The sequence below is a fragment of the Pavona decussata genome, unplaced genomic scaffold (genome assembly GCF_977016875.1).
Source record: "Pavona decussata unplaced genomic scaffold, jaPavDecu1.1 SCAFFOLD_92, whole genome shotgun sequence".
NCBI classification, from domain to species: domain Eukaryota; kingdom Metazoa; phylum Cnidaria; class Anthozoa; order Scleractinia; family Agariciidae; genus Pavona; species Pavona decussata.
The window spans coordinates 2,070,001-2,083,047 of record NW_028145509.1 but is presented as its reverse complement, the minus strand read 5'-3'; the positions used below and the strand labels follow the sequence as shown (position 1 = coordinate 2,083,047).

The 13,047-nt window shown below is 37.1% G+C and overlaps 1 protein-coding gene across 1 annotated transcript in view; it reads right to left on the bottom strand.

The window, feature by feature from the left end:
* Positions 1 to 7,201: 7,201 nt before the first annotated feature.
* LOC146473825 (chymotrypsinogen A-like) overlaps positions 7,202 to 13,047 on the bottom strand; it is a 13,487-nt gene continuing 7,641 nt past the window's right edge. Inside the window, exons 5-6 of the mRNA XM_085117915.1 lie at positions 10,458 to 10,618; positions 7,202 to 7,299 (exon numbers count right to left, since the gene is read on the bottom strand). Of these exons, the coding sequence (XP_084974041.1) occupies positions 7,293 to 7,299; positions 10,458 to 10,618 (168 nt within the window). The 3' untranslated portion in view covers positions 7,202 to 7,292. The remainder of the gene's footprint in view (positions 7,300 to 10,457; positions 10,619 to 13,047) is intronic.

The following is a 13,047-nucleotide window of genomic DNA, read 5'->3' as shown; positions in this document are numbered from 1 at the left end:
CTAAAAAATGCCAGTTCCGCCGTTTATATATAGTGACTCAGTTGCAAGATTTAGCAATGCGGGGTCATGAAGAAACAGCTACTTGTTTTTCAATAAAAAAAGAGGAGTGAAATCAGACAAAAATCAAAGTATGGTGCCGGATCCGGAGTAAGAACAAGAGCTAACTTCAACCTGCAAATCCCAAAGCTATAGTTTCGTTTAATTATAGTAATTGCTACATAGCGTTCCATTTCTATAAAAATTAGCTGACTGTGATACGTAAACACAAACAAATTTAATGAATTTTGTTATTTTATTGCAGATGGAGGACCATAAACACTAAAATCAAGCATCGGACTCAACGAAGAAATTAATAATTATTAACTGGTTTAAACATAAGGGACAAAAGAAAAAAAACCTAAGGTTGTTATATTTGACCGTCGGTTGCTAAAAATGTATCAGCATAAGGGAAAAGGGATAAGAGATAAACCGCTGGCTTTAGACAACACCCTCTGTGTTTCCAAGGAGATGATATATTTGCTTTAATGATGGAAATAAAATAACGTTGAAGTGCATTTGCATACTGGGTGATCATTCTGGACAGTCCATACGCCGAAGTTTTACGGCACGAGTTTAGGATAAAAATCATCACACCAGCCTCAAGTTAATTCCGTCAGCCGTCAAACGGTTTCATTGTCCTTAAAATATTACTTTTCCAGCTGCACATTGTGGAGCCAGGAACACCAAGAAATTGGAGAGAGTAAACGGACGGGCACTTAGACTTGTATATAAGGATAAGAATAACTCTTACGATAGATTGCTAAGTTTGATTGGTTTGCATAGCACACTAGAGGGACGTCGCATCCAGGACATGTTGATCACAATAAATAGCTGCTTCTAGGAGAGAGCACCGACCCCCATTGCAAACTTACTCAAAGTAAAGGACACAAAATATAACTTAAGGGGCACAAACATGCTCTCATTGCCCAAACGTCTTTTTCGGTATTTCGCTGCGAAGACATGGAATGCGCTGCCGGATTCGATTCGCGCCATGGCCGGCACAAAGGAATTTTTAAGAAGTATTCGTCATGCAGCATTGTAAAATTGTTATTATCGTGGTTAGCTTTTGAAATTGTAAATTTTAGTTTGTACTCACACATGTATTGATACATGAATGATTGAATTTCCTGGATATTTTAGATTTTTAAATTTTTAGATTTTAGGTTGTTAGATAATTTTTATCATTCTTTTTTGCTTTTGCAATTTTATCTGTTTATTTGTGGATTCCCTGTAAAGTAGCTTTTAGCTAAGTGGAGTGCCAAGTAAAATAAATCTATTATCTTATCTTATCTTATCTTATCTTATCTTATCTTATCTTATCTCATCTCATCTCATCTCATCTCATCTCATCTCATCTCATCTCATCTCATCTCATCTCATCTCATCTCATCTCATCTCATCTCATCTCATCTCATCTCATCTCATCTCATCTCATCTTATCTTATCTTATCTAATCTTATCTTATCTTATCTTATCTTATCTTATCTTATCTTATCTTATCTTATCGTATCTTATCTTATCTTATTTACTATTTTCACGAATGTTTAGTTTTATAAGCAGAGTTGATAAGTTAATTTGGCCGCCATTTATAGATTCGAGTACTGGCGTTTTTAAAACTGTGTATGTTGCATTACACCCATCATCTTTTTAATGTCTCGTTATCTTGTATATTTTGGGGTAATATTCGTAAAGGTAAGAAATGAAATGCTGTCTTATTTTGTGCTATTTCTTTTAATTTTCACAGAGAATAACAAGACCTCGAAGGCTTAATCACGTCTCATGAACGTGTCTGTTTAATTTGACCAGTTTTTACGTCGTTTGTTAATTATTATCCAAGAGTTGTAAACGATTGTGTCCTTGTATCCACTGCACAGTGAAATAAATATCCTTAGCCAGGAGTCATCGGTTACTGTTCATTGACTGTGATGTTGGCATAACAACAAAATTTTGACACAGATAAAATAGCCTTACGTGCTGCTAGATACGGTGTGGACTTTAATTTGGTCCCTGTGCCCTGAACGGGGTATATCATTTCAAGCGAGTGTGTCCTATTCAGGGTATGGACCCGTCCTATAAAGTCGAAATCGGAGACCTTTTTTCTGAAGTCTTTTTAGGATGTCATGAGTCAACGTTAGATCATTTTCAGGACAAGATAATTACGCTATTGTTTTCGGTATCTAAATAGGGTATTAAAGTAGAGGGCGTTGTCCAACACAGGGTAGGTCTTTAAGAGCCGTCCTCTGTAAATATCGACTATCGTCGTTTGGACGAGAAAAAATGAAATCCCTCAAACTTTCTCAGAAGAATGGTCTATATAAGTGATTCACATAAATATAACTTTCAGCTCACTTCGATTCGTATTTTAGCTGTAGTGCGACCATCTTGGTTTTACCGCTCTGAGAGGGCTTTCGGCGGCCATTTTAGGCCACACTTTTAAAAATTTGCCTTTCAAAGAAAGCGTTACAAATCCGAACAAAATCTCATTATTCGAGACAAGCAAATGTTTGTTGTTGTGTTGAGAAGCTTTTTTGGAAATTTGATCGAAATCTGATTTTTTTACAAAATTTTTAATTTCTTCCTTATTGAACTACTCTTCAAGTGCCAAAAAAATGGCTGACTTTAAAGGAAAATATCGCTAAAGATACATCAGTTGGCATCCTAAAACAGCATCCTGGTTAAAGAGCAATGTCTCGTCTGTAAGAATATGCAATAAAATTTTTGGGCAGTTAAAAACAGAAAATTATAGAAGAAGAAGTTTTAACTGTACTTTTGTCAACAAACACCGCCTTCGTAATTAGCATAACAACATGAAAATAACGATTTCCTAAGAAACTAATGATAAATTCCACTTACCTCGTGAAATATCGAGAACTGGATATTTCAAAATATATCGAATTGTAGTTTCAGTCGGATGCAGCCGCATTTTCGATGATTTGTTGGGCGAAATCACTGTAATACACCGCAGCCGTTAAACTGAGTTCAATTCTTCAAAGTCGATCCGTCACGACCGTCAGGACAACCATCGGCCGAAAAAATTGCCATCCACCTCATAAGCTGCCGTGTGCAGGGTGTCAAATATTTCTTTGTTATCCTTAATGACCAAAAATTCCTTCAACAACCATTTCAATCCTGCTTTGAACTGGAGATTCTCGTCAAGAAATCGTTTATGTTCCGTTGACCTAATCCGCCGTGATTAAACAATGAGATTGCGTTACAGAAACGCGCGCACATCCAGACGGGCTGGGGTGGGGGCGTGGAGGAAACAAAAATGAAACAGCTTCTTAATTAGAAAAAAAAGGGCCATTCAAGATTACTGTCAAAGCTATGTTGTGCATTTCAGGTATTAAATAGGAAACTGCTGTCCCAGAATAATGTGAAATATGATAAGCCCTTGTGCTCTATTTCTTTGGTTGGGGCGTGGGAGGGGGGATGGCAAGTAAAACACTAATTTACAGCATCAGTCGATCGTTGCTCTTCTGTTTATCGTTCATACCTGTTCACAACTATCCCAAGCTAACTGACAGCTATATATTTGTAACTGATTAGGTAACAGTGAGAAAGTTATATTCACCGGCACGTAAAATTAATATGAGGGTTTGTATGGGAATACATGCAAATAAACGGCTTACATAGAATTCCAATAAAAAGCGACTTACTTGCTTGTTTTTTTTTTGTGTGTGTGTGTATTACACTTGCCTGTTTGTGTTTTGGAACGTTGTCATATCGACACGAGTGCCGCTGAGGATCAAGCTGCCTACTCTTCAACCCGAACAAATATTCTCGAAACTGGCAGCTGATACACCTAATTGTTTATGTCTCATTCAACCTTTGTTCCTTTAATGCGTCAAACAGCTTTCAAAAGCTAAGTGTTAATATGCTTCGCATGATGTGCGAATATTTTGATTTAGGGTTAACAAATAGATTCCATTTTGCCGTGCGTCTGTACTCTGATAACGCACAGATGACGTCAAAGCGTGGTGAGAACAAAGAAGTACGCTAAGAGCCGCAGGCGAGTAGCGTGACTGATATTCTCACCACGTTTTGACGTCCTCTGTGCGTTATCAGAGTACAGACCCACGGCAAAATGGAATCTATTTGTTTTATACAATAACCAAGACATTTCGACACATTTCGTGAGCGAGCATCGCGTTGCCTGAGCTGAGTCAAAAACTTTCCAGCAAACTCAGTTTTGGACTACTACACACATGCAATTTTGATCTTCTAAATTAGAGTATAATCCGAAAAAAATTCACTAACAATATTTTCAAAACTAACCTTTATTCCAGAAGGAAATCCTGATTTCAAAATATTACTTCATGTAAGTCGCTTCACTGCGATTTGTAATCGATTACTCGCCATTACCGGATTTCTATCGGCGACATATTTCGACAAATATTTGCTTCCTTTTCACGTCACAACAAAGTTCTAGCTTTCCTATCACTCTCAACGGTCTTTGTCCAATTTTTTATTGAACAGTTTTCCTTTCCTGAGAAAATTTGCCTGTGTTTGTCCGCTACTCGCAAAAACAGTTTGCAAAACTTTGTTGACCAGTCGCTCTGGCTGGACTCTAGACTCTGATCACGTGCGCCGGTCACACAACTCGATGACGTCAATCGTGCGTCTATACTCCAATCACTCACTCCTCTAGACCAATCACAACGCGAGTTTTACACAGTTCATAGTATAATACAAATGTCCCAAGATCGTGGAAAGCAGCATACATGCAGCTGTATAGCAATCTTGTGCAAACATGCAGCTCCGTTTCAACAGGACATTAACTGCATGAGCCTCGGGCTCATGCAGTTATCTAATGTAAAAACAAAAGGGCAGCAACAAATATTTAAGGCATATGGGTTTTCAATAAAGAGGGTGGCAGAGGGGGGAGGGGGAGTATCAATCGCGCATCACGTTTAATGTTAAATTGAATCACGCATCACCGAAAACCGTTTTAAAGCAATAACGCATCACGTAAGTAAGTGCACTAAGCTAATCATGTAAGATTCCAAACTATTCGAGGACGCATTATTGAAAATTGTATTGCATGCATCATCTTCTTAGATTGATTGTGTGTTAATTGATTTCGAGAGATACATGTATAAAGACGACTTACTTGTAGGAAAAAATGCTGAATGTACCCTGAAAGGTGATCCTACGTTATACTGTCTTATTCCCTTCTTGTCTATTGTGACTTTTAGGTCAAAGAAAGTTCAGTTATCATGGAAATGTAATTGGTAAATCACGCGTCACGCGCTCGTAAAAAAGAAAATCACGCATCTCGTTGTGATGCCAGTCACGCATCACGCACGGGTTCCATCACCCGTCACGCTGCTTATTTATCAGCCACCATGCGTCGCAAAAAAACCCTTTGCTACCCTCAATAAATGCCACTAACTATTAGCTGTTTTGCCCTATTTGTCAGTCGGTTGCGCTTCGTAACATTTGATATAGCATTTCCAACGATGTTCAGATTTAGTAGTTTTTCTGGCTCCAAGTCCTCGTAATGGTAAACGCTATGACAACGTTCCAAAACACAAACAGGCAAGTGTAATACACACACAAAAAAAAAAACAAGTAGGTAAGTCGCTTTTTATTGGAATTCTATGTAAGCTGTTTATTTGCATGTATTCCCATACAAACCCTCATATTAATTTTACGTGCCGGTGAATATAACTTTCTCACTGTTACCTAATCAGTTACAAATATATAGCTGTCAGTAAGCTTGGGATAGTTGTGAACATGTATGAACCATAAACAGAAGACCAACGATTAACTGATGCTGTAAATTAGTGTTTTACTTGCCCTCTCCCCCCCCCCCCCCCCCCCCACGCGCCAACCAAAGAAACAGAGCACAAGGGCTTATCATATTCCACATTGTTCTGGGACAGCAATTTCCTAATTAGTACCCGACATGCATAACATACCTTTAATAGTAATCTTGAATGGCCCTTTTTTTTTAAATCAAGGAGCTGTTCCATTTTTGTTTCGTCCCCGCCCCCACCCCAGCCCGTCTGGATGTGCGCGCGTTTCTGTAACACAATCTCATTGTTTAATCACGGCGGATTAGGTCGACGGAACATAAACGATTTCTTGACGAGAATCTCCAGTTCAAAGCAGGCTTTAAAAATGGTTGCTGAAAAAATTTTTGGTCATTAAGGAGAACAAAGAAATATTTGACACCTTGCACACGGCAGCTTATGGGGCGGATGGCAATTTTTTCGGCCGATGGTTGTGACGGACTTTGAAGAATTGAACTCAGTTTAACACCTGCGGTGTATTACAATGATTTCGCACAACAAATCATCGAAAATGCGTCTGTATCCGACTGAAACTATAATTTAATATATTTTGAAATATCTAGTTCTCGATATTTCACGAGGTAAGTGGAATTTATCATTAGTTTCTTAGGAAATCGTTATTTTCATGTTGTTATGCTAATTACGAAGGCGGTGTTTGTTGACAAAAGTACAGTTAAAACTTCTTCTTCTATAATTTTCTGTTTTTAACTGCCCAAAAATTTTATTGCATATTCTTACAGACGAGACATTGCTCTTTAACCAGGATGCTGTTTTAGGATGCCAACTGATGTATCTTTAGCGATATTTTCCTTTAAAGTCGGCCATTTTTTTGGCACTTGAAGAGTAGTTCAATAGGGAAGAAATTAAAAATTTTGGAAAAAAATCAGATTTCGATCAAATTCCCAAAAAAGCTTCTCAACACAACAACAAACATTTGCTTGTCTCGAATAATGAGATTTTGTTCGGATTTGTAACGCTTTCTTTGAAAGGCAAATTTTTAAAAGTGTGGCCTAAAATGGCCGCCGAAAGCCCTCTCAGAGCGGTAAAACCAAGATGGTCGCACTACAGCTAAAATACGAATCGAAGCGAGCTGAAAGTTATAATTATGTAAATCACTTATATAGACCATTCTGCTGAGAAAGTTTGAGGGATTTCATTTTTTCTCGTCCAAACGACGATAGTCGATATTTACAGAGGACGGCTCTTAAGGCTATTTCTAACCTGAACAGGGTCAGGGTCTCAAACCCCCCAGTGGCAACACTAAATCCACCCATGGGTCTATGGTAATGATTATGAGAGGGATGACTTTTATCTTATAGGCGTTTAAAATGAGATACAACGGACAAACAAGGAAAACAATCATGCCTCATGTTCAATTATTTATTCTCATCTTTTCTACTTTGACTACTTTGATCTACTTTGACTACTTTGATCTAGTTATCCATGTCCATGTTCACGTTAAAATCTGCAAATGGAATAAATACAAAACATTGCTGAGCAAAATTATCCGAGATAGAGGGGATAAATGATGGAGAAATCGTCTTCATTAGTAGGAACATCATCAATTGTCATCACCACTCTGACTAAGAAAACACCAACGAAAGAACAATCTACGGTACATAGAACTCTTCTTTTAACATTTCTTACTCTCTTTGCGTCCAAAACGGGTTGAATAGTTTCAGCCTTGCCTAAAATTAGTTGGTACTCAAGGCCTTGTGTCGCCTTTCCCAATACGTAAGCTCAAATTGCATGTGAACAAATTAATCTAAAAAGCCATTTTAAGGATGGTGCCTCCTAATTCAAAGTTATTTTGGCCCAGTTTATGACTACGTTGGAAAATTACATCTAAGCATTCTTACAATATTTCGAAAAGCAAGGCCTTTATTCTTCCTGACCGTGAAACCAGCTTTGCTCTTTTATATTACGCATTCTACAGTCTTTTTTGCTGAATAGGTCCTTTACTACAGGATCCTGTTAATTCTTCTATTTTATCGCGTTTTTCCATGCAGACAAAGTTAATTACTGGTTTTTATCAAACATTTGAAAAATTCTGACCGACAATGCTGCGAGCTGAGTTAGTTAATTGCACCCTGCAAAAGAGACTAATTGTGAAATTATCGTGACTTTCCTGCTTTCAGTGGTTTCGTTTTAGCTCGAAATATGTCGTGCAGCTCTGTGTGTTCAATGCAAATCGTCTTCAAGTGGAACTGTGTTCATTAAATCAAAATTTTTGACCAATTTAAATATTCGATTTAGGGGGAAAAATTAACATTTGGCAGCATTCCGAGTCTCCTCTAACCGTTTCGGCCTGGTACTGGTTAATGTGACACTAATCTCCATGACGACCTCAACAGCTTCATTGTTTTCGATCAGCGGGTTTCATTGTGAAGTTTGCCGCCATTTTATACTTCTGAACCGCAGCAGTACGAAACTTAACCGTCAAATTTCTCGATCAGCCGTACTTTTTTTTGTAACTTACATTATGAAGTGATATATATATTTCGTCGAATGTAGGGGAGTAAGAAATTCCGCATTAAGAATTAAATTGGCAATTGATCATTTTGTCTCAAACCTTGGCTCAAGCTTTGGCAAGTCGTTGGAGTCCAAGTCTATGCCAAGGAATATGAGGTAAGCAGGAGCTTTCGTTTTTATGTTTAAGATTTAAACCGTCGTTTTCAACTGAATTCGCACTTGTGGACAATAACTATCACAGTAGTTGTTGACTGACAAATCATTTCAAATCGTGAGTCTTGCAAATACAAAGCTGAACACCTTTGTCTCTACCTGTGAACCATGGTGTGAACCAATAGTACATGTGAACCTTTCTGTTTTCCCGTATATTGTCTTATAATTAAATTAACTGCAAACAGTCACATATTAGGTTCCTAATTTGTGCGTATAGTAGCAGAAGATACAGCAATAGCAAGAAACAAGAGACCAACAACTTCTAACAAAAGAACCATTTGTGGTCTCTTCATATTTTTGCTCTGATAAACATGTTATTTGTTGAAATTATTGTTTATGCATTTAGCGTCACTTTCAGTTAGAACTCGTTTGAAATTTTGGCACTGGTTGTTGATATTTTTTTAGGGATGACAAACTTGCATTGGAGTGCTGAAGACCTTTCTATGAATTCAACCACATACTTTGGGAAACTTCAAGCACCAAGTTGTGACTTGAGATTTTTTTTATATATTCTCTTTTTCCTTTGAAGAGTTTGTTTATAGGATTCTTAAGGCTTTACAAATCGCACAAATCCTACTGAAGGTTTTTTTTTTTTACTAAATATCTGATGCACCTTATATGCACAAACTTGTTCATTTAAGGAGGCTCGCAGAAGTTTTTCTGGACTTAGGGTGGCAGCTTTGAAATTACAATCTCACATAAAGATAAAGTTAACTTTCTCATCGCTTCACAAGCATCAGCTATTACCATAGCAACGGTTGCGCATAGCCTCTCATTTTAAAAATTGTCAATTATCTTGAAATCCAGTCAGACACTTTTTGACGAAACCGTTTTCAAACATAAGTACCTTAAAATAAGAGACACCCACGAAGCTTAAATACTTTTAGAATATTTCGCTGTGAGGAAAGACCCGTTTCAACAAAAAACACAAAGTGTCAAGTTTTATTTTGCCCGAGATATTGGTGAAAAAAGCGGGAATAAACCGGCAAGATCACTTCGTCAAAATTGATTCATTATTTACTTGAAAACGATCATACAGATTTGTTGCTAATTCCGACTACAAGTTGTCTAGATTGAGTTGTTTAAATTCCTAAAGTTTCGTCATAAAGTGCTTAATTTTTGATTTCGATATAATCGACAATGTTTAAAACGAGAGGCTATGCGCCACCGCTGTTATAGTAATAGTAGTTGCAAACTAACTTTGATCTTAGGTTGAAATGATGATGTAGTATGCAGAAGATCGAAGTCAGTTATCTTCCTTGCGAGATTGTAATTTAAAAATTTCCACCAGGACAATTAACTGCTCCCAGCCTCCATAATTATGTTTTTAACGCTTTTTAAATTGCATCATATTCATGACCACTGCCATATGGCCACCACTCAAACAAAATATTTTTCTACACTATTAGTAAATTAGTCAATATAAATAGGTCAGATTTACTTTACTAATAATAAATCAGCGTAGGAGGTTATATCATCCGGATGAAAGGCATTTCTGAATAGTATGGGCTATAATATTTTATGTTGACAACGCAAAATTACCATACACACAGACTAGTGCCGAGTAGTTCTACGTTGACGCATGTTTTCTTTAATTTAACAATTATCTTCTTCACTTTTCGTACATGTACTGCATGTTTAAAACTTAAAATTGATCAATTTTTTAAAGACCTACTTTATTTCTTAGTAGCCACCGTCCTTAGGTACTAGGTGGCCTTAGGTGCGAGGTGGCCTCAACTATAAGCCTGGCGGTTTCTAGAGGAAACTCAATTAATTGTAAATATATTAGAGAAAAGGCAAATAAACGCCGAATACTGAATACCTTAAGATACAGGAGTTAATCGGACCATTAAGAGATGCACAGAGTGTTTGCGCACTAACAATAAGAGTTCTCATTATCTTATATTTTGATTAACAGAAAAAATAATTATAAATCACCCGCTTCCACGCTGTTTTGATCGGATCCAATTGATGAAGGTGCTCACTCTAGTAAACACTGTGAAAAACCTTGTGTTGCAATTTCGTTCCCCCCAGCTCACGATTCCTCGCACGAAAAACCTTCCCCCTTCATTACAGACCAATGGTCCACCACTGTCTCCCTGAGAGGAAAAAGAAAGAAAACAACGTATTGATGACGACCATCTCATTCTTGACCTGAAAACAATTTTTGTTTGCCTTGGTTGTCTTTTGTTTGCTTCGGATATACATGAAGTTGCAGCAAACTTAAATCTGGAAATTCAAATGATTTCTATACAGGGAAAGGAAAGCGTTCTCCTTAATTGACCTTATTTCCCGCCAACTCTGAACAACTTAAACGAAAAGAAAAATATCAACCACAGGCAAGCGTTGCCCATGTTAATTATTTATAATAATAATAATAATAATAATAATAATAATAATAATAATAATAATAATAATAATAATAATAATAATAATAATAATAATAATGATAATAGTACAGTCAGACCTGTATTAAGTGGACACACTTGGGACCCTTGCTATAGTGTCCGCTTAATACAGGGTGTCCGCTGAAAACAGGTTCCCTTAGAATTCGTCTTAAAAGGGTCATATTAATATTCCACAGTATTAAAAGGCCAGGAAAGGTTCAAATACCATTCCCGTGAACAGAAAGGTGTTTCACAGACCAGAAACCAGATCGGGTTTATTCACCAGCACTGAAAACCTACTGAACTTCCAAACGAGATAACAAATTTTATAGAAGTAATTGGGCGCCTTCCAAAACTCATGGCCAAACCCAGGAGAAGTAAAAAATTACTGGAAAGAGGGTGAGCAAATCGATGTGCATCGTTGGGAGCTACCTACCCTGCGAGGAGTGGTTTCTCCATCGGACACTACACTATGAAAGGGTTCTCTTCCTTCCGTAGCATAGTGTCTGGTGGAGAAACCACTGCTCGCAGGGTACAAGTCACCCTGCCAGTACATTTTAAAAGGAGACACGTTTGCATGTAACTGGTTGAGACAAAAATCTATGAAGGATTTGAATTATGTAATTAGTTTAAGAGTCATGTCTCTAGCTAAACGAATTTCCTGTTTGCCACACAAACGTTTTGTCGGCGAGGTTACGTATTACTAATTTCATCACTTTTGCCAACAGAGAAAGCATTTTCTTTTTGTTAAGTGTCTACAAAGATGTGACGGATCTTTTTGTTGGCAAAGTTAAATAACCGTTCTAGTATTAAAACGTGGACAAAAAACATGCACCCTTTTTGCAGTGTCCGTTTAATACAGGTTTTTAACAATAGAAAGGACCATAAAAGTCAAATTTAAAGGGTCCGCGTCCTCTTAGTAGAGGTGTCCATTGAACATAGGTATATTTTTACGGTAAATGTGTGGAAAAAAAGATGGGACTTGTGCAGCTGTCTGCTTAGTAAAGGTTGTCCGCTTAATATGGGGTCCGCTCAATACAGGTTTGACTGTAATAATAATAATAATAATAATAATAATAATAATAATAATAATAATAATAATAATAATAATAATAATAATAATATATGTGAAATGAAGTGAAGAACAAAACGTTTCCTAGGGAAACTCCAGGATAGTTTGGTTTTGTTTTTAGAGGCGTTACTTCGACCTATAAGTGACTCCATCGCGGGATCACAAACTGCGAGTGCTTGATTGACAGAGTACAGGCGAAAGTAGAGTCGTCTTACCGCCTGAAAATGTGTACATTTAAAATATAGCGCTTTTGATCATCTAGCATTGAGTCGTTTCGTTTGTTTGTTTAGGTGGGCCCGTTTTTGGTTGTTGCAAAGTAAATCGTCGCTATAAATTCTGTGCATCTAGTTAAAAAAAAATAAAATAAAAGGATCGGTAAACATTCGTCTCGAGGAATTATAATTTTCATTTGCTTTGCACTTGTAGATAGTGTGGGGTATTTCTTATTTATGCGTTTAGTGTGTAGAATTCATAGCGATCAAAAAACAGCGATGAGTTTGTATATAAATTGTCGCAGTGAAATATGTCCCATTGGAAGATATTGATAAAAAACCCGGTATTGGTATGACTTCAGATTGGTTCAAGTTTCATCCTTTGCGATTGTATTACTCTAGTCGCGTGGCCCGAACTCTCCGAAGGATGCCAGATCGCATTCCCCGCGAGTGACGACGAAGTCTCAGTTATTTACAATGGCTGCCGTCTGCAGAAAATGACACGAAACGCACTATTTTTTTTCCACAAATTAGATCGAAGTAAGGGGCCCGCTCTGTGTTTTGCCAATATTTCCATTACCGTCTGAAATTACTTAACCCCAATACAATGCCAGTAGATTTGCGTAGCTGTAAGTATACCTTAAGTAAAATGTCTGGAACGACGTTGCAATAAAGAACAAAAAGCTTGGAGCATCGTCTTTTGTAGCTGTGTCATACCTTGTAAAATGTCACAAATCCGGAGCTGTGTCATAAATGGCTTACTTACAACTTAGCCGTATTTCTTTGTGCATCATCATTATTATTATTATTATTATTATTATTATTATTATTATTATTATTATTATTATTATTATTAT